The sequence below is a fragment of the Podarcis muralis genome, chromosome 1 (assembly GCF_964188315.1).
Source record: "Podarcis muralis chromosome 1, rPodMur119.hap1.1, whole genome shotgun sequence".
In the NCBI taxonomy this organism is placed as follows: domain Eukaryota; kingdom Metazoa; phylum Chordata; class Lepidosauria; order Squamata; family Lacertidae; genus Podarcis; species Podarcis muralis.
The window spans coordinates 83,169,207-83,194,717 of NC_135655.1; the positions used below are offsets into that span (position 1 = coordinate 83,169,207).

The window sequence follows — 25,511 nt, forward strand, 5'->3', positions numbered from 1 at the left end:
CGTAGAGGATAACATAGCAGTACTTGGAACTACCACAAGAGGCCACTGTTGAACAACCTCACTCCATGGAAGAGAAGGTGGAATTTTTGCAGAGAAATTAAGAGTTGTGCAGATAGAAAAATATCAAATGACACACATAGCATAAACTTCTAGTAAAAGCAGAAAGCTGTCACCAGCCGTGATTCCCTTATGGGCACCATGGCTTTGCGGTGTGATTCAGCTAACAACAAACCCTGCAGGTTTAGCAACAAAATTAAGGCTACTATCTTGAACAGGCTCAAACTCCACAAAGCATGAGAACCAGAAGCTAAGGCTGATGTCTTCACATACATGCCTTTTGATCACTAGTCAGGTTGTGCAATGACACATGTGCTAACTTAAACTTACCCTCCATGCACCCACACTTCTTGGGCTTTCAGGCCCAAATCTAGATGAGGATGGAGAGCAAAGATGCCCCAAGTTGTCCTGACCTTAAGGAGCATATAGTAAAGGCAAAGGTACCTGCTGACCGTTAGGTCCAGTCATGGACAACTCTGGAGTTGAGGCGCTTATCTCGCTTTACTGGCTGAGGGAGCTGACGTTTGTCCGCAGACAGCTTCCAGGTCATGTGGCCAGCATGACTAAGTCGCTTCTGGCGAACCAGAGTAGCGCACGGAAACGCCATTTACCTTCCCACCAGAGCGGTACCTATTTATCTACTTGCACTTTGATGTGCTTTTGAACAGGAGCAGGGACCGAGTAATGGGAGCTCACCCCGTCGCGGGGATTCAAACCGCCGATCTGATCGGCAAGCCCTAGGCTCTGTGGTTTAGGCCACAGCGCCACCCGTGTCCCTTAAGGAGCATATAAAGGTAAAGGTACCCCTGCCCGTACAGGCCAGTCTTGCCAGACTCTGGGGTTGTGCGCCCATCTCACTCAAGAGGCCGGGGGCCAGCGCTGTCCGGAGACACTTCCGGGTCACGTGGCCAGCGTGACATCGCTGCTCTGGCGAACCAGAGCCGCACACGGAAACGTCGTTTACCTTCCCGCTAGAAAGCGGTCCCTATTTATCTACTTGCACCCGGGGGTGCTTTCGAACTGCTAGGTTGGCAGGCGCTGGGACTGAGCAACGGGAGCGCACCCCGCCGCGGGGATTCGAACATGCCTTACTAAATACAAGCCTGAGAAGCAAGAAGGGCAGGGTAAGCTGGTTGTGGTCAAGCTTATTATTCTAGATTGGAAGCTGTAACATTCTGAATGAGAGAAAATGTTAATTCACTATCATGTTGAGGTTTCCCCCAACAGGCAAGACGTCTGGGGTGGCTTTAAAACCAAGCCAGATGAGTGGGGTATAAATAATAATTTATTTGTATTATCAGTGGCAGGGCATCTGTTTTGCCTCCAGGTCTCAAGTTCAATCTCCCAACATCTCCAGTAGGGCTGGGACACACCGCAGGGGTGGTCTGCTGTTTTTATTTTTATTATGTATTTTGTGGTTTTATATTTTGATTTTATTCTGTGAACTGCCCTGAGACCCCCAGGTATAGCGCGGTATATAAATTATTTTTTAAAACCCTAAAACCATGGAGAGGCGCTGCCAGTCGGTGTGCAGAATACTGAGCTAGTTGGACCCAATGGTCTTCTCAGTATAACGCTGCTTCCCGCGTTGCCTATGCAACCCGAGATGCTTGGTGGCGTTAAAACAGACTATAGTGCTAAAATTGGAGCGACAAACGGAAGAGTTAAGCCCCTTCTGCCAACACACCACAAACGGCTCTGTGTGAGTAGAAAGGGGTGCGCGTGCAGGAAGGTGTTGCACTCCTCCCTCTTTATTCACAGTGTAAAATGGAGACGACCACTTCCCCCGCACCCTTAAAACAGGAAACCGGGAGTGAGGTGCGAGTGCGGCCACTCTTCTCCCGCCTCTCTATGATACGCTCCCGCAGAAAGGGCGGAAGCCTCGGTCCCATGACGACGATAACACCCGCGTCGCTGGGGAGATGACGACACTCGGGGAGGCGGGGCCTGGAAGGCCGCGGGGGTAATCGGGGATCCCCTGCTATGGCCGGCGTCTTCGACATCGACCTGGAAACGGAGGAGGGGAGCGACGGGGAGGAGCCTGAACTGGGGGCCTTGGTGAGGCGGGTTAGAGACTGATAGAAGGGAAAAGGGGGTGGGCCTAGCAAGGAAGGCAGGAAGGCAGGCTGGGGAGTGGAAAGGAGGGAGGGAAGAAGCAAGTTAAGACAGTAAGTAAGAGCGCAATAACATAGATCCTTACTCGGAAGTAAACCCCACGGAGCTCAAGGGGGGTTCCTTCAAGGCATGTTGGTATAGGATTGCAGCCCATCAGTGAGGTCCTGTGCATGTCTACTGAGAAGGCAGCCCCTCTGAGCTTCAGTGGAGCATATTTGCAGCCTTAGTGCCTAATACGTCTCCCACACTGGCTGGGACACTCCATTTTCCCTGGTACTGATTGACCTCTGCTTTGTCTCTCCATCTCCCCCCCCCCCCCTCTTTTCAGGAGGTGGACCCAGATCTTCGCCACACAGGCTCTGAGTGAGTATAATACAAAGTCCTGTATTGCCTCCCTGGGAGGACTTTGCTGTGCTTCCTTGACCACAACCAGCTTACCCTGTCCCTCTTGCCTCTCAGGCTTGTCTAGACTAGGTTTCTTGTCGGAGATATAGGCAGACTGGCAAGAATTGCCTTGGTGAGTCACCGGGGGCCCATCTGTAGTCCCAGCTAGTCAGATGGTCTTGGCATCTGGTACTTAGAGGCTCCCCTAAGCCCAAAGGCATGTTGTCATTTTGTTATATGGTGCTGTCATTGTTACATGACGGCACTTCAAAGGAATGTGTAAGTCAAATTACAGGCCCTGCCCTAAGGAGCTTACAGTCAGCCTTTTGATGGAAGGGTGGCAACAAAGGGATAGGATGGGAGAAGCAAAGCTAACCAGGATGCTACATGCAAAAGTTATTAAAACTACTGCCACTCGATTTCCACTGACAATGCAATCCACTGTTTACCACTCTCATAGGGAATATGTTGGAGGTAATATAATTGCCTTGCTGAATTGGAGACTAAGGCCTGTGCATATATTTTTTCCAAAAAACAGCCAGCTAGATCAGATGCTTCAGGGCATTCACAAAGCAGGGCATGGAGGTGATGGTAGCAGTGTCTGACATTTAACAGGATACAGAGCTTCCATTTAGCCATCAGAGATAGCTTATATTTCTTTGGCAGTGGGTTCAGTGCTGACAATCTAGGAATTTTATGAGATCTTGAGTATGTGAACTTAGTCTTGTGCCTGTAGCTACAGTAACAAGACTTCAGGAAAGTGTGGACCAGTGTATCCATACCCTTCAGTACCTTTTGCTATCAGAGAACTCTTATCTACTCTGTTTGCCTTAGTTTTCAACTTTTGTTCTGTTCCAGTGAGCAAGCAGCAGTTGCTGTATAGATTAGTCAGAATGTGACTAATGTGTTCTCACACAGTGTGGAAAAGCTGTTCCTCTCCCACCTGTCAGGAAAGTCAGTTCTCTAGTTAGACTTCAGCAAGGGTCCTGATTTTGCTTTTGAGGCCATTTACCCCAAACCATGACTACCTGCTTCACACCTGATGTCATTTTGTGACATCAGGTGTGGGGCAGGTAAAGATATAGCTGCAAAGGAGCAAATCAGGAGCCAAAAGTTCCCTTTGGGTTGTCCTTTGGCAAACGGCGCTCTCTGCAAGTAAGTCTCACTGGGATCATCTGGGCTAGAGAGTTCCTCACCAGCTGTTTGGTGCCGAGAGCTAGCCTCATTAAAGTTTCCTGTTTGCAAGCATGATTTGGATTCAAACCATGTCTGCAAAAAGACATTTTTCTTCTGCCATTTAGCAGAGGAAAACTGTATTCAAAGAAGCTTGTTGTAACCCCTGATCAGCATTTATAGCCCTTTGAATACACAGTCTCTTCACCTGTCAGAGTTGGCCTGCAGTGGGTGGAGGAGTAAGGATCCAATTAGCCTGCCCCTGATCTAGACTATCAGATTGCCAGAGGAGTAATGGTTTTCTTTCATTTCTAAACACTCTTTGCTTGTGTTCTAAGGTAATGTAACTTAAGGACCTTCACAGGAGGTAAATTTCCTGGTCCTCCCTCTCTACAATAATGCTCCATTCCGCATGGTTCAGGGAGGCCCTGCGTTAATCCAGTGAGGCTTTGCAGGGGGAAGGAGGAAATGGGAAATTAGCTTTCTGTGAACTTTCTTAAGTTAACTTATCTTGGAGTCCCTGCCTATACCTTTATAGAACACATATGACAATTTGTTGTTTCAGTGGTTCTCTTCACTCTTTTTATATATTTAACTGTCAGACTTCACTTTGAAGGAGCTTCTCTGCTGTTCCTTTATTTCCCTTGTCCTTCTTTCCCTTCCACAGATTGGTGCCAGATCATTATGAGGAAATTGAAATCTCGGAGAGTATTGTCAACAATGGCCCGGAGCGCATTGGGCCCCACTGCTTCGAATTGCTACGTGTTTTGGGCAAGGGTGGCTATGGCAAGGTGAGCAGTGCTTTGGGGTGGTGTGCATTGGGAGGGTGGGGAAAGTAGGGCAGTTACGCATCGGAATGTACATATCCCTGTCCCCTGTTGTTGAAAAAGAACAACAACTAATTAATAGCAACAAAAACAAAAAAAAGCCAATCTGTTTTGTTGCTATTAATTAGTTGTTCTTTTTCAAAAAAAAAAGTCAACTCAAAACAAATATTAAAAATAAGTGTGAAAGTGAGAGTAAAAACAACCTAAGATTCACAAATATTATATAAGAGCTGCCAGGCTGCTTAGTAGAATGTAAAGCTTTCTACCACTGTTTAAATATCTGCACTGGCTCCCAATTGGCTACCAACCAAATTCAAAGTTTCCATGCTGACTTTTTAAACCCTAAACAATTGGAGACCAGGATACCTGGCAGGTGGCTCTCACTGGCAGTAGAAGCCAATCTTCACAATTTTCCATGAAGCCCCTGCTTGTCCTTCCATCACCAGCAAATGACCATTTGCTGAGCTATCCTCTAGGTTGCCCTACCTTGGGTAATTTGTGAGGTGGAGGCAGTAGTGGTCTTTAAACACCTCTTTAAAATTTATGTTTACCCAAGGTAAGTACTTTCCTGCAATTTGTCTCCTAATTTTTTGTTGTGTACTCTGCTCAGTTTTATTTGTGATCATCATTTTTCGTGTTTATCTGGTTCTTAGGTAATTTCAGGCTTATGGAGGAAGTGAGATGGATGAAACAGGAAGAGAGACATGTAGAAGGCAGGGAGCGTTTGACTTATGCCAAAGTTGACCAGTTAAAATACAGGTTATTTTTAAGACCATGCCATGTTGATTAAGACTTTCTTTTGTTTTCCTTGAATCCGCTAAGGCAAATAGACTGGGAAACCATAACATGCCCACTTCTCCTTATCCTATAGTTTCATCGACTGTGTGGTATTGACTATGACTGGGGACTGACCCTGGGCAGTCAGATGGGAGCTGAATCAGACATGCAGGCTGTGTATCTATCTATCTTCCATTATTATTCATTATCACCATCATTACAGTCATACCTTGGATCCCAAATGCCTTGCTAGTGGAATGTTTTGGCTCCCAAACGCCGCAAACCTGGAAGTGAGTGTTCCAGTTTGCGGACGTTCTTTGGAACCTGAACATCTAACGCAGCTTCCGTGGCTTCCAGTTGAGTGCAGGAAGCTCCTGCAGCCAATTGGAAGCCGTGCCTTGGTTTTCAAACATTTTTGGAAGTCGAACGGACTTCCAGAATGGATTCCATTCGACAAACAAGGTACGACTGTACTTTATTAAGGGCCTTTGACGCAGTCATCTCAAGGAGATGTACGACAAAAAACAGGTGCTTCCGTCATCCCTTCTCCAAAGGACTTCCTGCATGGTTGCACAGTTCATAGAAATGTACACATGCATCATTGCATCATGGAGTTGCATCATGTTGAAGCAACCCTCATGCTGCAAGGTGGGCTTCCAGTTGTGTAGTTGACAGGATTGGGGCCTCTCTTGTTTAGTTTCCAGATATGTGGTTTCTTGAGTCCTTGACAGGATTGCCCTCCCTCTAGCCCAGCCTTCTCCAGCCTGGTGCTCTCGAGATGCTTGGCCTACAACGCCCAGCATCCTCAATCAATATGGCCAGTAGTCTGCAATGATGCAAAATTACAGTGCGAAACATATCTGGAGGGCACCAGGTTGGGAAATGCTGCTCTACCCTCTACCCTTGAGTTCTGTAGCAGCCCCTGGGGAAGAGGGCGCAATGCTGTGAGTCATTGGCAGTGGCGTCGTTAGATGCCTACTCTGAAGCAGGCGTGTTCAGAGTACCCAGGGCTATGTACTGAGGGCTGTGATATACCTGATCCATTCTGGATTTGTGCCAGCATGCCGTGTGATGAGCCTTGCTTGTTCCCTGTGCCATTCTCTTATATAAATGTTGAGCACACAGGAGATGAAGGTTGCAGAGACTGGATGTAGGATGGGGGAGTCTGAGGGCTCCTCTCTTCAGTCTGCCACGGGCTGCTCATCTTGCTTATTGCTCTGTGCCCACTGTAGGTATTCCAGGTACGGAAGGTGCAGGGCACAAATGCTGGGAAAATATTTGCCATGAAAGTCCTAAAGAAGGTAAGCTGCCTGTCTCTTTGCAGTAGAGGGTATGTGTGCCATTTCATCCCGTAGCGGGGACCTTCATTCTCTCTCGGTGTCTCCTGCAGGCCAAGATTGCCTGTAATGCCAAGGACACAGCCCACACAAGGGCAGAGAGAAATATCTTGGAGGCCATCAAGCACCCCTTCATTGTGGACCTCATCTATGCCTTCCAAACTGGTGGTAAACTCTACCTCATCCTGGAATGTCTCAGTGGTATGGAAACAAAGATCAGCCTCCGTCAGTTGAAAGGGGACTGTCCCAGTGGCTTGGTGCAACTCCCTGGGAGCCAACCCCTTCAACTCCAGGTGGATTTTGGGGTGTAGGCTGATGGTTTCTTTTCCTCCTGTGTTTTTTAGGTGGGGAGCTTTTCATGCAGCTGGAGCGAGAAGGCATCTTCCTGGAGGACACAGCCTGGTCAGTGCAAGCACCACTCTAGACTGAATGGGGGTAGTCTGGAGGACTGGAGATAGCTGCAGGAGATCTCTCCTGCTTCGTACACTGGCCATATAGTCTCTTATGTTAGGGATAGGAAATCTGTGGCCACCCACATGGTCAGGGATTGTGGGAGTTGTAGCCCAACAACACCTGGAGGGGCCTAGGTGGCCCATCTCTGCTCTGTATCACTTGCAGCAGTTCTGTAGGCAGGGTTTGAATGAATGGGTTTTATGGATATGCCTTTCAAAACAAAACAAAGCCAAGACTGTTTGAAAATCCTAACCTAATCTATTGTTTGAACATGGGATGGTAAATTGGCCCAGATCCTTAACGGTGACAATTCAGTAGCTTTGTGCTCACTGAACAATGCAGGATAAATATAGGAAAATGACCCTGGTGTGGTTTCTTTAAAGCAAAACAAAAACCTTGTCTTCTAATGTGGCTCTCTTTTTTGAACTATCTGGATGACATTACTAAACTAATCTGCCATACGAGTAGTATGTTGGACCATCTGGTTTTACTTGATCCATGAAAAAAAGAGAGATTTTGTTGTTTATCTTCTCCGGACAAACATCATAGGGTGCAGCCTGCCTTGCCTTTGTTCCATTGCTGACTCAATCCCCTGTGTGTTTACTTGGAAATAAATCCCAGTCTGCTGAGCATAGTTTACTGTTGTGTGTTTAGCAGTGCTGCTTTAATCAGTGTCCTTTCCCTCATATGAGTTTTTGTTGCCTTCACCTGTAACAATTTATTCTAAAATAGATTGTATTGGTCTTTTTAAGCACCACTGTCAGTTGAACATCCACAATGACTTGTGTTACTATGTGGATTTTTTAGAGCACACCTAATCTGACTTGGGGACGCGGGTGGCGCTGTGGGTAAAACCTCAGTGCCTAGGACTTGCCGATCGCATGGTCGACGGTTTGAATCCCCGCGGCGGGGTGCGCTCCCGCCGTTCGGTCCCAGCGCCTGCCAACCTAGCAGTTCGAAAGCACCCTCGGGTGCAAGTAGATAAATAGGGACCGCTTACCAGCGGGAAGGTAAACGGCGTTCCGTGTGCTGCGCTGGCTCGCCAGATGCAGCTTGTCACGCTGGCCACGTGACCCGGAAATGTCTGCAGACAGCGCTGGCTCCCGGCCTATAGAGTGAGATGAGCGCACAACCCTAGAGTCTGGCAAGACTGGCCCGTACGGGCAGGGGTACCTTTACCTTTAATCTGACTTGAGTACCTATTAAAAATTACAGCTTCAGTCTCAGAGCTGTTTCTTTGGGGATTTATCCCATGAGCAGCTACCGTATTCAAAGACTGGCAGCCCTCTGGGAAGAGTCCAGCACATCAGGCAACACAAAATTGTCAGCTACCCAGGGCAGTGATTTTGAGCTAACACCCCTTGTGACTGGTCTTGCCCACATCATTGCGGGCCATTGAACATACAGCTGCATCATAAGATGAACCCATGGAAAAATTTTCATAGTACAACTGCAAAAATTCACTTGAAATGACTCCTCCTGCAGCCATGGCATTGGTTTATCTCCTGCATGCACTGTAACATTAAACAAGCTTGCTGTTTTAAAAATCCATAGTGCACACGGTGAGATAATGCACAGTGGGATAAATGCAGATGCGACAGAAATTCAAAAGCACTTGCCAACCAGGGAAGAGGAGCAGATCGAGCATTCTCAAATAAGGCAGCTCTCCCCATTGTTGTCCAATGAAAGAGGGCCATTGTATTTGTGTGCAGCGGCATGTTGCTGCTCCTCCCTCCGGCCTGACAGGAAGGAGAGCCCTATAAATGCATGTAGCTGTTCTCAACCCTGATGATGCTTCTGTGGGGCTTCCAGAGCTTTAACTGTTGCTGGAAGTGGGTGGGCATGAGGTAATGCAATAAACACCAGCATAAAATACTGGATTGCTCAACCATGCTCTTGAGGCACGTTGGAGCAAACAACTCAGTGACGTTCAGAAAGGATTCTTGGGAACTTGTAGGTCTTTAACGAAGAGTAAATATTGGCTGCCTTGCCCCTGCTCATTAAAATTCCAGAAATCATCACATTCTTTCCACTTCCCCAAGCCAAAAGGAACCTTGACTTACCTGCACGAAACAGATATTCCTGGTTGTACCGGAAGATGCAACTTCCCATCCAGCTGCTTTCTTGGCAATTTGGGTCCTTTAGTCCCACAGAGGGACTGAATTTTGTGGATTGCCCTCCCCTTTTGATTGACACCAGGCTTTCTGTTAGCGGTTTGCACTGCCAGTTGTTGGGACCTGTGAATGGTTGTTCCTCAAATATTGACATGGCTAGCCCATTCTGAACTGTTTGGGTGGCTTGTGTTGCTGCTGCTGACTGAGTCCTTTCCCCTCTTCTTCCAGTTTCTATCTGAGTGAGATCACTCTGGCCCTTGGTCACCTGCACTCTAGTGGCATCATCTACCGGGATCTCAAGCCTGAGAACATCATGTTAAACAGCCAGGGTAGGCAGCAGCATTCCCAGTGTGCAAAAGGAGTGTGTGTGGATGGGGGGGGGGGGTAACAGGAACTCACTTTCCTGGTTTCCTCTTCTGCAGGGCACATTAAGCTGACGGACTTTGGCCTCTGTAAGGAGTCCATCCACGACGGCGCTGTCACCCACACCTTTTGTGGCACCATAGAATACATGTAGGTGACTTGGACTCCTGGGCGTTTTTGAGAAATCAGCACAGGCTTCCTTCCGGTTCAGTTTGGGTGGGAAATATATGTGGGTGACTACCATCACAATATTATTTCTCCCTCTGCCCCGCCCCCCACTTGCATTCCAGGGCCCCAGAGATATTGCTGCGCAGCGGCCACAACCGAGCAGTGGATTGGTGGAGCCTCGGTGCTCTGATGTATGACATGCTCACTGGATCGGCAAGTCTCGCTCATGCTGTGTTTGAAGGCGGGGTTGGAAGCAGCAGGGCACAGGGTGTCGACAGAAGGGATGCCACACATGACTGAGGGAGGGAGGAATTGTAGGTCAGTGGTTAATGATGGGTCGGGTTGCAGATAGCCTTGTATCTGGCTCAGCTGGCAGTATCTTAGATACTGAGCAACCATCTGAACAGGTTTGGGGGTGGGGAATGGCAACATCTCACTACTAGTACTGTCTAGTAAGGCATTTGAAGGGGGGGGGGGACTGCTGCTGCTTCCTTGTCTGTGTGTCTTTGTGTCTCTGTCCCAGGGCCTAGCACAACTTCATTGTCTCCAACTTCTATTCTCAAAGGGTTTGCACCGATGTTTTGCTGTTGGTTTCCATGCTGTACCCTTAGCCTTTCCCTCTCTGTTTCCCTTCTCCCCCCCCCTGGCCACCTGCACTTGCTTGAGCTGCCAAGCAGATTCTTCCTCCTCCTCTGCTGAACGCTCTGTGTCCCTGCCTTGCAGCCGCCATTTACAGCCGAAAACCGCAAAAAGACCATGGACAAGATCCTGAAAGGGAAGTTGGCGCTTCCACCCTACTTGACCCCCGATGCCCGTGACCTGATCAAGAAGGTACCAGCCCACCTGTCATTGAATTGGGTCCTGCAGATTGCATTTTGACGGTCTTGTTGCTTAGGTTGCTATCACAACCTAATGCCTCCCCCCGGGCATCTTGCAAATGCTGCTTATATGCTTTAATAAATGCATGACTTATGGGTATGGGTATGTAAGGGTAGGCAGGGCCAGCATACTTTGGCAGCCAAACCACTTGTGGTTGTTGAGAGAGATGGGGAGGGGAGAGTGTCTCTATTCAATGTGACAATCAGCTTTGGAGGTAGCAACCCCTGAGGTTCAGCACCAGCCCAGTGATTGTCCCCTTCTTGGTTCCAAGCTCAGAAGGGCTCTCCAGAGCAGAATTGTAGATCTGTATAGTTTGAAGGGATCCTGAGAGTCACCCACTCCAACCCCTGCAATGCTGACGTCAACCAGAACTGCCCAGTACCTTTCAGTACATGACCTACCATTTCCTTCTTCCCAGAGCTGCTAGAACTGGGAAGTTTGTGTGTGTGAGTGTGCATGTGTGTGCATAGTTTGCATACCACCATGCAGACGATCATCTTCCCCCTAAGCTTAGAAATGGTGAAGCGGGAGGAGGGGGCTTGCCATTCCTTTCTCTTGCCTGTGGCTGCTGTGTGACCACCTCTTCCCTTCCTGTATCACCGGTCATGGTGGAGAGGCCAGCTGTCTCTCCAGAATGGCCTGTCCGCTATCTCTCAGCTTCAGGAAGTACTTGGTGCAGAAGCTGATGCTGCAGAGCATACAAGCTGAGATGGATGGGGATGTAGTGGGTGGAGGGCAGCAGCACCTCTCACACCGAGTGCTCCATTGCCCTGAGAGGCAGTGAGGAGGGGCAGGCCGTGTGCCTGGTACTGGCTAGTGTTGGGGAGGGAAGCAGGTGGAAGCTTCTGCCTCCATGGATGGTGGTGATGACATGGCAGCATGGCCAGTTGTTTGCTGTTATGGAAACTCTAGTCTATGAGATCTGGAGGTGCCAGATGGGGGAAGGCTGCCCTAGTTGATGTGTAGACTCCTGTTCATGTGAAAAGCGTTCTGATAATAGTGGACTCAAACCTCCTCCTGCATTCTAGAGTCCTGAGTAGAATAAAACAGAGGTTACTGTGGAAGTGCTATGCTTGTGAGTCCCATCTGCTTCAAGAGTCTGCTTCTGGCCTTTGAGCTTACCTGAGCAATATTTCTTCCATGCATTCTCTCTCTTTTCCCAGTTCCTCAAAAGGCATGCCAGCCAGAGGATCGGGGGCGGGCCAGGCGATGCTGCAGACGTACAGGTAAATTGGATGAGGGGATAGTGGCAGGCTGTGCTCTGGATGGAGATGGTGTTAGTGAACTCAAACAAAAGTGTAGCCCATTTCCAGGCCTACTGGGGCAGGAACTGAGCAAAGAATTCAGAATCCTGAGAATCTATACTTATAAGAATATATTAAAGGCAAGTTTCTAACCTTTAAAAATATGTAAGCACTGCCTGGTGAAATTTCTGGAGTGGAGCAGGGAGGGGTCTGTGCTCTGGGCAGCATTTCCAAATCTTCAGCAGTTTGCATAGTTCTTTGCCTCTTCCAATAATGATTTAAAGCAGAGTATATTTCTGCAAATGTGCTTAAACAAAACCATCTAGGCTGCAGAAGTCAGCTTTTCATGGTATAGGATTTCAGTGAGATACTTTCATTTCTTAAGTGCATCTGTCCTGAGTTCTTTGGATAGGATAGGCCAGATAGAAGCAACCTGAAGTCCTTTCCAGGCTCCTGTCCTCTTCTCCCTTTATCCCCTCCCAAGGGTTTTTCTTCTTCTCAGCTCATAAAATTCTGCACTACTGATACCTGGTGGTTCACCTGTATGCCAATTTTAGTAGCTGAGAAGATTGTTGGAGAAAACTTGTTGGGAAAACCCATCAATGTTACGCTCTATACCATTTGTGTAAGCAGTACCATGTTAAGGGGAGGGAAATCTGGCACACAAAATGTGACTTTTGTGGTCTTTGCTTAGCCTTTTCACCACCATTTCTCAATAATTTTGTGACCACTGATTTTCATCCATAGCCGTATATGGTGTTCTGCTGTTCAAGTCACCCGTTTAATTTGAAGTCAATCAGGACTGAACTCTACATTCAGGAAAAAAGCATGCAGTACAGCCCCCCATGGACCATGGCACCAAGAATCTTCTCCTTGACATGCTACTTTCTGTAGATAGGAAAATTTTGTTCTTTCAGGAAACACTCCAATCCCTGATCCAGTATTCACATTCTGAAGTGGCACCATCTTTAGAAGGCTGTGCCTCCAATTCATTTTCTGAAACATGCAGATTGGGCCCCAATTCTGTACTTGAAAAGGCCTACATTTGTTGCCAAGTTGACATGACCACAAATGGGAATTTTACAAGAGGAAGTCAGTTTTTTGTTTGGTGTCTGAGTGATGGGTAGCCATTGTGGTGTCTGTGAGCACTGTAGCCATCCTGCTTCTCTGGCTTTTGTGCTTGATAGACAAGGAAGCGGGGGGAGTTTTCCTGACACCATAACTATAAATCTATGGAGTGCAATTTTTCCACCTGGTTGTAGATGTGTCTGCCGTCTTCCAGGCATTATGAGAGCAGCCTCAAATTTTAGGATTTTGAGGGCTTTTTTGTTTCAGGAACTTCAGATTGTTCTGGGTAGCAATAACTTCCCTGCCTTGCCTTTCAGAGACACCCGTTTTTCCGACACATTAACTGGGATGACTTGCTGGCTAGGAGAGTTGACCCACCCTTCCGGCCATCACTGGTAGGACCCCACTCCTTTCTTCTCACTTAGCCCATATTTCAGCCCATGGCCTTCTCAGTTCTCAACACTTTAATCCTGCATTGTAGCTTTAAGAGTGCTGGCTTATGAGACTGAAACAGTAATTGCATTCTGCGGCACACACCCTTTCCTTTGGCTGGCTGAAAGCCACGATTCCTGTTAAACCCATGTGCTCTATATCTCCCTCCCTCTGCACAGTAACTCTGCTAAGGCGCTGTGTTGTTTTCCCCAGATCCTAGTGCCAGATTTATCCGAAGATCCGTTATCAGATCATTTCACTCTGTCCTTAGCTTCACCCCTTGGGCAATTCCAGTGTAGTTGTGGCTAACCTTGGTTGGTTAACCGTGTGGCTCCTGTGGAACAGACTCCCCAAACCTGAGGACCACATGTTTTGGACTGTAAGCCCTAGCCAGCATGGCCCAAGGGTCAGCAACAATGGGAATTGTAGCCAAAATATCTGGAGGATGCCAGGTTTGGGAAAAGGTTTACCAGAACCACCACATGTTCTTTGTTACCTGGTCAAAATAGAAGCCCTTAGTTTGCGTAGGTTGTTGATAAAATGGGTGACAACTCTGTTTCCTCATAACCGTGCATAGAATTGATGGCAGAGATCAAAGATGCAGAGTGTAAGAAAAACAGGGTGGCTAGATGGATAATTAATCCATGTTGAGTGATCTTGACTTCAAGATGGTCCCCTGAGCTGTTGTAGGTGGGCTATAGTACCTCTGCATTCCATTCTTCCTGTACCAATTTGCCCTGCCTAATCAGCCCAGAGGAGGGCGGTGTGGTGTCTCCCTGGAACTCCTGCTAGTCCTCTTGCTCTCTGTACAGTGGTATCATGGTTCTCGAACCTAATCCCTTCCGGGAACCCGTTCGACTCCTGAAACCATTTGAAAACCAAGGCCCAGCTGCTGATTGGCTGAAGGAGCTTCCTGCACTCAAGCGGAAGCCGTGTCGGATGTTCGTCTTCCAAAAAACATTTGCAAACCGGAACACTTACTTCTGGGTTTGCAGTGTTCGGCAGCCAATTTGTTCAGCAACTAAGCCGTTTGAGAACCAAGCTACCACTGTATACTGATCAGCTCTTCCTCCCTTTCCCACCCGCAGCAATCCGAAGACGATGTCAGCCAGTTTGACACCCGCTTCACCCGGCAGACCCCCGTGGATAGTCCTGATGATGGCTTCCTCAGCGAGAGCGCCAACCAGGCCTTCTTGGTAAGGGACATGCAGCAGTGTTTGCCTTTCCCTAGCGAAGGGGCTGCAGGGTTGCTGCTGCTTCTGAGTTAAACCAAATCCTGAGGTTGCAGTAGCAGCCCGGATCATAGCCGCGTTGACCAGCTGTTTCCTTCTGCAGGGATTCACCTACGTAGCCCCATCAGTGCTGGAGAGCATCAAGGAAGGCTTTTCCTTCCAGCCCAAGCTGCGATCTCCCCGCCGTCTCAACAGCAGCCCCCGCACCCCTGTCAGGTAAGGGAGAGCCACGAGGTGGCCTAGATTCTAGAGTGCATTCCTCATGGGACTAGGGCAAAAGCAGGGTGAGCTCAGGGCCTTGCTTACGACAATAAATGTTGTCTCCAGCATCCCTTCCCCAGGGGAACGGCTGCGCTGTCTGGGCCTTGGTCGCTGCGATACCTGTGACTCTATGTGGAATGGGGGGCAGGAGAGGACAGGGAGGCATGTAAGTGGTGAAGTCAGTAACTGGCTTAACTCCAGCCCATGTTTTGCAGCCCATTGAAGTTCTCACCCTTTGAAGCCTTCAAGCCAAGCACAAGCACGGAACAGATGGAGCTGTCGCCGCCCTCGCTCATGCCAGTGCCAGAAGTCACCGCTCCGCTGCCCATCAAAACCCCATCGGGAACCAGGAAGAAGAAGGGCCGGGGGCGGGCCCGGTAGCAGAGGCAGCAGCGAGATCATTGGACCGTCCGCCTTGGCAGGGCGGAGCGCTCTGGTTGCCCAGGTGGACGGGGGCTCAGAGGTGGAGAGAGCTGTGCCACAGCAACGTCAAGCCCTGTTTGGGGAGCACCTTTTCTCCCCTGCTGCAAGGGGCCACCTTCCCTCCCAGCTGCAAAGGGTGGTGTGGTGTTGGTGCTTTTCCGTCATAGGGAACGATCCCTACGCGAGGTGCTTTCTTTTGAAATATATAGTGAAACGTGGTGGGAACGGAGGGAAGTTGAGACACACAAAGGATCGGTCAGAAGGCGCCTGCCTCGGGGCTGAGTACACTGCCATCTTACTGGCGGTGCATTTTGCGTGAGTGTGAACTGGGGGCAGGGAGGACTTTGCTGTTAGGACTTGCAGTCTGGCTCTCCTCGCTGCTGCCAGACCCGTGGCAATTAAAGCTTTAGGTCTTGTAGAGCAAGGGGCGCAACTTTGACCAGGCGGAAAGGATTGAGCGAATCCTACTGGGTGGAGTTGCACCCTCTCGCGGGAAACTTCTGCACCCGTCTACTTTCCCCAGGGTGCACCAAGTGCCAAAAACTGATGCCGCTCCCTAAGTGGCCATGGCCAGGTCCGTCTTTCCCCCGGGCTACTACCTATCTAGCAGTGCCTCTTTCTGTACCCTTGACTGTGAGTGAATCCTAGCGGTCTAGTAGCCGCCCAGACGATGGGCTGGTAAGTGGCAAGGATTTAACAGCTTGTTTCTGAGGACTGCTGCCACGATGCCCATGAAGCTTGGCCTTTGCCAAGTAGTACAGTTATGGTAGGAGAGAGCCATGCTGTGCTTCAGTCCACGAGGAGACCGCTACGGTGTCTCTTATCTCCCCTCTACTTTATTCGTCATAGGAAACTTTCAAAACAAAATGGAAACTCAGGCTGCATTTTTGGCGGGGCAGGCGATTGAGCAAGCTAGGTGCAAACGGGAAGGGTTCAATAGGCAACACAGGGCAAAAGCAGCTTCTGCTATGTCCGTGGGATGGGGCGGTGAACTGCCTTCAGTCTGTAGCTGTCTTTGCAGTGAGTGCTTCAGTGCCCTCGATCCTGCTGCTTCTAGAGGGCAGTGACATGCAGCTGTTTGCCTGGGTCCTCCCAGGCCGCTGTCCCAGAGAAAGAATGCAGATCACTCAGGAGAGCCCCAGCGCTGCTCTCGGTTGCCTTTGGGGCCCCTTCTTCCTCCGAGGCCTCCTGCACTGCTTTATCTTCTGCTGGCTCCGGATCGGCCTTCTGCTTGGATGATTCTTGCTTTTCCTCCTCTTCTTCTTCCTCCTCCTCCTCGTCTTCTCCTTGGAGGAGCTGCTGCTGCTCCCTCTCATCCCCCACATCAATGGGTTGCTCCTCCCCGGACTCTTCGTCTCCCAGCTTCTCGTCCTGGTGTCCCTGTAGCGGCTCTTCGGGGAGTTCCCCTCCCCAAAGCCCTTGCCATCGGAGCATCAGACCCCTCAGCAGGCGCTGGGGGTGGTACCTTCCTCCTGAATTGCGGCTCAGCCGACGCCACGCCAGGAACAGCAAAAGGAGCAGCAGCAGCAGCAGGCAGACCAGGAAACTCACGACGATGTCATCGCTGCTCTTGCCGCGGCCGCCACCTCTCTCTGGAGCTGCTCCCATGGCTTTCCCTGGAAACAGCAGCAGCAGGGCAGAGAGCGCGTGGACGAACTGGGGCCTCTACAGAGAAAAAGGAGCCAGGATGAGTCCCTGCCCCAGCAATTTTAATACGACAAGGAGCCTTGAATGTTGGCCTGCTGTCTGCAGTTCCCTGGGCTGTGTGGATCATGGAATCGTGCCCTGAAAACTCCCACTTGCACAGTGTTAATTGGACTCTGATGTAGATGTTAAGGAGGGATCATGGTGAAAAGAGCAGGGCACTGCCGTTGCTCGGAAGCTGTCTTAGTTTTTAAAATGTTCACCAGCAACTGCCTGCATATATATATTTTTAACCTACATGCTGCAGCTAGGAGGGCTTGCAATTAAAGAAGACGAAAAAATGATCTCCTGGCCTTGTGTGATGTTTGGGGATTTTATTGGATGCTGCAGTAGATCTGCTCATGGGGGCTTTGCATCATCAGTGGTGGCTCACAGACCACTGGACATTTGCTGAAGCGCTATAATGTAAGAGGGGCAAGAGTGTGTGTGATTGTTTCCTAGCACAAGCTCCATTGATACAGTCATAAAGATGTATCCAGGTGGCAGAGGAGAAACTACAGCCAATAAGAGCTGATAGCAAGTTAACTATAAATTATGCAGGCTTAAGAAAATGTGCATGCATATATATATTTCTTGCATATTTCCCCTGCTATTTTTACATAATTTTACATAATTTACTCTGCTATGTTAGGGAGGGACAAGGAGCTATGTAGGGTCTTTGGAAGTCATCTTCACTGACTATTGTGGTTTTGGAAATTCAGCAAGAATTTCTCATGCTTATGATTGTGAAGATATGATAAAGCATGTACTTTTAAATATAAAAGCTGTGATTCTTTAGAAAGCTGAACTCTGTATACAAAGCCACCCTCAATTTAACCTCGACCTTTGCTTCAGAAGGCAGAACCTCTATTTGGTGCTTTGGCCATTGGCAATTACTGTACTGTCTGCCCCAAATGACCTGAGACTCAGTATGTCAGGTGAGGGAAGAAGATATATTTTCGCTAAGCCAGCATATGAAGGTAGACAGTGCCAATTATCAAGCTTTGTAGTAACCCAGAAAGAGCTGGTCCATTTAACTTGGGCAGGTCTTGCTTCAGCTAATTTTATAGGGTGTATTTGTCAAATGGTGAATGTCCTATTAGACCAGGGGTCAGCAACCCGCGGCTCCGGAGCCGCATGTGGCTCTTTTACACCTTTGTCGCGGCTCCGGGGCGGATACTAGCGAGGGGAGGAGGCGCATTGTGTGCCCCGACACTCCCCACTGTTTTAAATGTCGCAATGGTTTTGCGGCTCCCATTTGTTTTTTTCTTCGGTCCAAGCGGCTCTTTTTGTCTTAAAGGTTGCAGACCCCTGTATTAGACGTATGGAAGGAAGTGGGCTGTAGAAGCAGTCTGCAGGGAGTTTCGGCTAACAGTTTTGGTTTAATCGGATGCTGCATAGCCACACCTCTGTCTTCCACTGGCACTAATGGAATACAGGCTGGGCGACAAGTCTGTTCCTTTCTTTTTCCTCCATGTCACTGAAGCGAGGCCGCTGAATATAATTCAGCAATGGAGGAAAAGACTGATGCCATCAAGGAAAGGGTAATCTGGGAAAATATTAGGACTGAACATGCAGGGAAAGGGAAGTTCCAAATTAATCTTGGGAGACAGCCTGCATAACTAAGCTTTAACTAACCTGCACCTTGGATATTTGTGGTCTTCTGTGACCTGAAAGTAGTGAAGTATGAAGAAATAGGCAGAGAAAGCAGCAGCAAAGGAAACTAATGTTGAGGCAATGGGACAGGATAAGAAGTCCCTGGCAGCACAGGAACAGCAAAGTCTTTCCCCACGTTCCACGATACTAATCAGCAAGGTAATCTTTATAGGACTTCCAGTCCACTAACATGATTTTTTTTTTGGTTAGGGGGTGGTAGAGTAGAATAAAGTTAGGCTAGGAGACGAGAGTTTGATAGAGCTATCAGCAGGTTTCTTACATTTTGAGGCTATTTTCTGTGGGTGCTGGATCTGTTTTCCGATCCACTAAGTTCACATCTGTACCAAAGCCAATGGTTGCCAACCCTTTCAATAGGCACATTTGGAATCTGGAGTGTCATGGGCATCAGTCACAAAATGGCTGCCACATCTAAAAAATGCAGGACCATAAAATGGTGCAGGCGTCCCCCTCCTCAGTCAACGGGGGAAAAGCACAAATACCAGTCACAGGGAAGCGCTTTACAGAGGAAAGAGTGCATGTCTAGTCCTATCCTCCAATGAAATGTGGGTATGTTTAAAGATGTATGCTAAGTGAAGGAGAGTCTAAGCCAATACACACAGGAAGTGCGAGTGTTAGGGGTTTTTTTAGGGGGGGTATTTCTAGAGACCTTTTGTGGGCATGTGCACTAGTGAAACCTCGGGGTTGTATTCAAAGTTGTGCTAAAGAGATCTATCCCATCAGCACAAGAATTTCTCATGTGACACAGCATTGTCCCACTCCTCTCTCTGTGCCCCATATAAATAATAATAATTTAATAATAATAATTTATTATTTATACCCTGCCCATCTGGCTGAGTTTCCCCAGCCACTCTGGGCGGCTTCCAATCAAGTGTTAAAAACAATACAGCATTAAATATTAAAAACTTCTCTAAACAGGGCTGCCTTCAGATGTCTTTTAAAGAGAAGATAGCTGCTTATTTCCTTCACATCTGAAGGGCGGGCGCCACTACCAAGAAGGCCCTCTGTCTGGTTCCCTGTAACCTCACTTCTACCAATGAGGGAACCGCCAAAAGGCCCTCGGTGCTGGATCTCAGTGTCCGGGCTGAACGATGGGGGTGGAGATGCTCCTTCAGGTATACAGGACCGAGGCAATTTAGGGCTTTAAAGGTCAGCACCAACACTTTGAATTTTGCTCGGAAACGTACTGGGAGCCAATGCAGATCTCTCAGGACCGGTGTTATGTGGTCCCAGCGGCCACATAAGATCTAATGTATTTAGTTGAATACCACCTCATGTGCCTTGGTACTCACACTTCTAAGAACTTGTCCTCTGCATGTTTAGAGGAGAGCAGCCATCTGGCGCCATGAAGTCCCACAAGCAGCACAACGTGAACATTAGCAAATGGCTGCAGCAACAGCTTTTTTTGAAAGGTTGCAGGCCTTTGCAATCGGTTGCTTGCTCCTTTACACAGAGAAAGTAACTAAGAGCAAGAGCATCAAAAGGCCTGTGAGGGAGAAAGGAGGCCACGGGATGGACATTGCCACTAGGGTAGCCGCTGCAGCAAATTATCCTCTGCAGCAAGGGTGGAGACCTTGTGACACTTTAGCTTCCATTTTAGTTTGGGGATTGGGAGGGAGTGGCCCTCCAGGATTCCAACTCCCATCCGCCCTAGGCAGCATAGCCAAAGGGCAGGAATCATGAGAGTCCAATGACAGCTGGAGAATCCCATCCCTGAGCTACACTAAATGGAAGCTGAATTCTACTCCACCCACCCTCCAAGTGAGATACCGTGTCAGAAGGCTATTTGCATATGTATTACAGGTGGGCCGTGGGGTTAGCCTTTATCACACTTTTAGCATTTTGAAGAGTATCACCTTTGTTCAGACATCAATGCTGATGCTTCTTCAAAATGCTAAAACAGTTACTGAGTGCTATTAGGAGACCACAATTCTCTGTGACCCATTTTTTCTATAGAATTTGTACATCAGTCTCCTTCCTTGAAACAACTGGAACGGCAGCCAATGGGCTACAGTATTTCTGAAGAATGCAGCAAGACACAAAGCACGGATGGGGAACTTGTGGCTCTCCTGCAGGGGGTAGACCACAGCTGACATAGGCCCATAGGTCAGTGGCAGAGCAAGTATCTGCTTTGCATACTGTAGGTTCCAGGTTCAAGTTCTAGAATCTCTAGGGCTGGGAGAGATCCCTGCATGAGATCTTCAGGGGCTGCTGCCAGTCAGTGTAGACCAGGGCTTCCCAAACTCGGGTCTCCAGCTGTTTTTGGACTACAATTCCCACCATCCATGACTACTGGCCCTGCTAGCTAGGGATGATGGGAGTTGTAGTCCAAAAACAGCTGGAGATCCAAGTTTGGGAAACCCTGGTGTAGACAATACTGAACTAGATGGACCAATGGCCTGACTCAGTATAAGTCTATGTTTCTATAGTCCCTGACCATTAGCCATGCTGGCTGAGGCTAATGGGAGTTGGAGTTCAATAATACCTTGTGAGCAACAGATTTCCTATCACTGCTATCTACTGCAGCAGAAAAGACCTTTGCTCCATCCCATATGGAAGCAGCTTTACCAACAAAGGATTGAAGGCAGCAAAAAACCCAGTTTTCAACTACTCGCAAAGGCCATTAAAGAGGCCAGCATCAGAGCATAGCTTAATCTTAGTGTTCTCTAGCCCAAAAGCAGAAATGTCATCTGATGGAACAGAAGAACTTTAAGAGTTAAGGCAGGACATCAAAGGAAACAGAAGTGTCCAAGAAGCCAACGTGCCAGAGTAGTGCGCCGTATCAAAACTGCCCAGTGGAATAAGGAGGGAACACAGAACAAAGGACTATAAGCAATGAAAGAGAAGCCATTCCAGTGCTGCAGGTCCTGGGCTTTCATCACAGCAAAAGGGAAACCAGGCACCATTGATACCTTTTAAGAGCTTTTGCCGCTTCCAAGTGGTCTCACACGCAGGGAGGAAGAGAATGTGGCACCTCAAGGCATCTCTTGAATTATTTTACGATTTTCCGTGCAGCCTTTTCACTTAAGAAAATGCCTCCACTGTAGCAAAACAAATTCTAGAGCAGCAGCAGAATGGCCGCTGCATTCCCACCCCCCTGCCAGTGGAAGGAGAGAGGGGACAAAGTGGAGTCCCTCTGGCCAACCAGGGATGGCGATGGGCAGCACCTAATCAGCCTGTGCCAACCCCCTCTCTTATTCTTCCTTATCTGCCTTATCAACTTCTCCTGGAGAAAAGAGAGCCTGGCACATCCTTGCAGAAGCCAAGAACAGCAAATGGAAAGAGCCCAGTGAGAGGCTCAAAGCTTAACCAGCTATTTACGATAAGGAAACATTCTGGTTTCTAAAAGTCTTGGCCACTACTGTCTCAAGTCCAGTAGGGTCATTCAACTTTGCCACTTCTCGCTCTCACACATGTACACACTCTCTCACACACAGGCCACCCTTCCAAATCCATCTTCTCCAGCCCTGTTGGGTCTACCCTCTTTCTTACCATCGTCAGGAGTGGAGTGCTCTTTGCTCTGCTGCACTGCATGTAGCCTGGAGGAAAATGAAACTTTGCAAGCGGTGGCCCTGTGTGTGCACTTTGGGGGTGGCGGAGAGATGTTTCCTGCTTCTGCTCTTCACCCTGCACAGAGAAAACACTGCAAAGCTATACTTAGCACCTGATGCAAAGAATCAACTATTTACCTCTTTTGGGTACTTCCAACCATTATCAGGCTTAAGCAGAACTTCCCCATTGCACTGATAAGCATCTCTCATTGGGAAGAAAGCCAGAATTATTAACCAAATTTGTTTCTCATGCTAGTAGTGTCTGTTCTGCTTAAATTTGGGGTGGAGAAGAGGGAGATATAAAATGCACCAAATCAAGTACTTTGGACAGCTATCAATGGTTGTGCCACCTTATTCACAAGGCTTTCAGGGTCTATGCTATGTACTGTAGCAGATTCCTGTGTTTGTTTGCTCCTCATCTGGGCTTGTACAACTGGATTAAGGACGACTCCTGATTGTAAAGGATAGTCCACTGCAGCTGATAGAGGAGTTTAAAGAAAAGTAAAGCACACTTCCACACCACCTACATCCCGGGAGGACGACGGCAGGGGTGTGCGTGTAATATAGAAGATGTACAGAGGGTGCTCAAGAAAACTTTGCAGCTGTTTCCTTGCCCAGGAAAAGTAGAGCCAGGGTGTGCTCTCTTCATTTCCACCACTTCATAGCCCTTGCAGTCGTATGGGAAAAGAGAGTGAACACTTTTCTATCCCGTCAGCAGCTTTTGTCTATGCAGAGAGCACAGATCACAAATTGGTACTACAGTGTGGAGGCTTTGCATGCATGGTTTGCATTCACCTTACAACAACACTATTTCCTGCAGGCTCAGGCAGCAGAGGCGCCTTAATTCAACAGTGCCAACCACAAGTTTCCTGCCACCCCCCACCCCCCAGAACAGCTTCTGCTGCTTGGTCTAGGACAGGAAGAGCAGCACACCTGCCACCCGCCACCTACACTCTTCCGGAGAACCTTAATGCGCAGCGGGTACCTACGGCATGCATGCACTTTGGTAGAAATCATATTGGCTTCTCCAGCAGCCACAAAAGATGTTGCTAGGAGCTAGATGCCCCACAAGCCCAGGAGATATTCTCTCTCTGCACATTCAGTGTTTACTGCGGTGGGAGATTGAATGTTTCTCAATTACTTTGCTTTGAAAAAAACTTAAAACTGCTTTTTGAAAAAGCTCCTAAGGGAGCAGCATTCAATTCATTGTGGTATTTTTAAACAGTGGAAACAAACAATAGACTGTGTGTGCACATACACAGAGAGAGTAATGAATATAGCAGTTGATAGGACCACATAAAAGGCAATTCGGCAGGAGCTAATTCAAACCAAAGGCCTGCCTGAACAATGTGGTCTTCAGCCGCTTGCAAAACGTCAAAGGGGAGGAAGCTAGAGATGTAGCTCTCACCCTTCTGAACTATGCTTCAATAGAGGAGGGAGGTGGAACAGAAACACACACACCCTCCAGCAGATCTCCCAGGGTAAGCAGAATCAGCTATTTCTTTAAATTCCCTGATCCGGGCTTGGTTGAAAATACACCAGAAACGAGTGCAGATTAAACAAAGGAGCCCCATGCCTCATGTCACAAGCTCCTGGCGTCAGCATCCTGCATTAGCTGCAGATTCCAAATGATCCAAAGCAGCCCCACAATGTTGTAGCAGTCCAAGCAGAATGTGACCCAGGCATGACTCTTGCAAAAGTGGTGCAAGAGTGTTTTACATGAATGATGTGGCTGTGACCTTGCATGCCTTGATGGGAGAACAGAGAAGAGATGTAGGAGGGAATTGTTGTTTTTGCTCCTGGCCCTGCCCACCAGCAGCCTATGGCCCTTGGAAGTTTGCCTAGAAGAGAATGTGGCCCTCAGGCCTAAGAAGGTTCTCTGCCCCAGGCTAGCCCCTGTTCTGTCAAGATTCGCCACAACTCATCAGCTCCACGGTCTCATTGCTCCCAGTTCCTTATCAAACCAAAGACAAGTGGGCTGCACTCAAAAAGGCATGTACCACTTTATGCACATGAGGCTGCAGAACACATTCCTCTTGCACATGCCCAAGGCTGGCTGTTCCAAGCTCAAAGGAGGGATGCACCACTGGAACGGAAGGAAGCAAAGTTCCTTGATTGCCAAGGAGTTTCGCGCAACAAATGCAAGCACTGAGCAAAAGCTCAGGCAGATGCCAGATCAAAAAGGAAGGGGAGGGAAGACGAAATGGGAGTTGCAGGAGAAAACAACATGAAGCTTCTTACAATCAAAGCACTGTAAGCCAACTGAAAATGAAAAGCCCCCTGGTGGAGAGTGCCAGAAAACCTTTCCTTTAGGGACCTATCCTTTTAAGGATATCAAGAGAGAGATTGCCAAACTAAAACCCAGATCAAACTTGGCTCAGCAACTAAGAAAGTGGGAAGTAGCAGAAACAAGAGGGAGCCTGACCTGCTCAAGTCAAAATGCAACCACGAAAGCAAGCAATTACCTATCCCTCCTTGAGCAGGCATCTCACCGGGTAAATATCTAGGCTGGCATGTAGTCATTTGCTCTGTTTATGTGTGAGGGATAGCTCTACCTACATTCCTCTTTATTCCAGAAGAGGGTAGCCTCATTTAACCTCCTGCCTCTATAGTGCACACTTCTCCAACCTTGTTCCTCTTTTTAAAAAAATGCAAGCTCCTGCGCTACACATACACACAAGGATTGTTCCAATTACATTCAAAAAGCAAGCATGCATTTTACCTTGCTTAAAAATCCAGATTATAAGTAACAGGAAATAAGCTTTGTTAGAATTCAAAACAAAAGTGGAGCAGCCAACAGGAAAAGGCCTGAATATTCACACATGTTCAGGGCATGCAAGCCACTCTGAAACCCAGTATAAACACAGAACAAGTGAAGCAATCTTCCCATTAAAAAAAAGTGAACATTAAAAGTTCAGGTTGGAAAACCATTGCTTACTCACACAGACAGCCCTACCTTTCCATGTAAAGTTTGGCTCCTATACCCCCTGAAAGCTCTATGGCACATGCAGACACCGATCATTTCCTAACACTGATTTAGAAAGGGTGAAGTTTAAGTGAAGTGTTGTTTTTCCTGCAAGCATCCAACATGACTTGTGTCCTTCTTGGTTTCTTTGGGCAGCTCTAGGTGAGCAGAAATGCCAGGGCTGTTGCCTGTTCCGCTGTGTTTTTCCACCACATGCTGAAAGTGAACCCACATAAAATGGTGGGAAGAAAGCAAATGCTCCAGGAAAAGCCTGCACTTACCCTGAACTCCTCTGAATTCATCTGTGGAAAGAAGGGAGGCAACAGCAACA

At 48.2% G+C, this 25,511-nt stretch overlaps 2 protein-coding genes across 4 annotated transcripts; one reads left to right on the forward strand and one right to left on the reverse strand.

Annotated features, from left to right (window-relative positions):
* The first annotated feature begins 1,960 nt into the window (after positions 1-1,960).
* RPS6KB2 (ribosomal protein S6 kinase B2) lies at positions 1,961-17,295 on the forward strand. Of its 3 annotated transcripts, none has more exons than XM_028739959.2 (15): positions 1,961-2,115; positions 2,501-2,535; positions 4,397-4,520; positions 6,566-6,634; positions 6,724-6,871; positions 7,015-7,072; positions 9,466-9,566; positions 9,660-9,750; positions 9,891-9,981; positions 10,492-10,599; positions 11,811-11,873; positions 13,277-13,354; positions 14,480-14,587; positions 14,727-14,839; positions 15,100-17,295. In XM_028739959.2, exons 1-15 carry the CDS (start codon positions 2,041-2,043, stop codon positions 15,263-15,265), a joined length of 1,428 nt encoding a protein of 475 aa, XP_028595792.1. In that variant the 5' UTR covers positions 1,961-2,040; the 3' UTR covers positions 15,266-17,295. The 3 variants fall into 3 exon arrangements, with proteins under 3 accessions (XP_028595792.1, XP_077789597.1, XP_028595808.1); XM_077933471.1 differs by lacking the exon at positions 1,961-2,115 and adding an exon at positions 2,150-2,225; XM_028739975.2 differs by lacking the exons at positions 1,961-2,115; positions 2,501-2,535; positions 4,397-4,520 and adding an exon at positions 5,210-5,315.
* PTPRCAP (protein tyrosine phosphatase receptor type C associated protein) lies at positions 16,124-25,386 on the reverse strand. Its single transcript, XM_028739989.2, has 2 exons — positions 22,157-25,386; positions 16,124-16,972 (listed from the first exon to the last, which is right to left on the reverse strand). Exons 1-2 carry the CDS (start codon positions 22,196-22,198, stop codon positions 16,361-16,363), a joined length of 654 nt encoding a protein of 217 aa, XP_028595822.2. The 5' UTR covers positions 22,199-25,386; the 3' UTR covers positions 16,124-16,360.
* Positions 25,387-25,511: the final 125 nt, after the last annotated feature.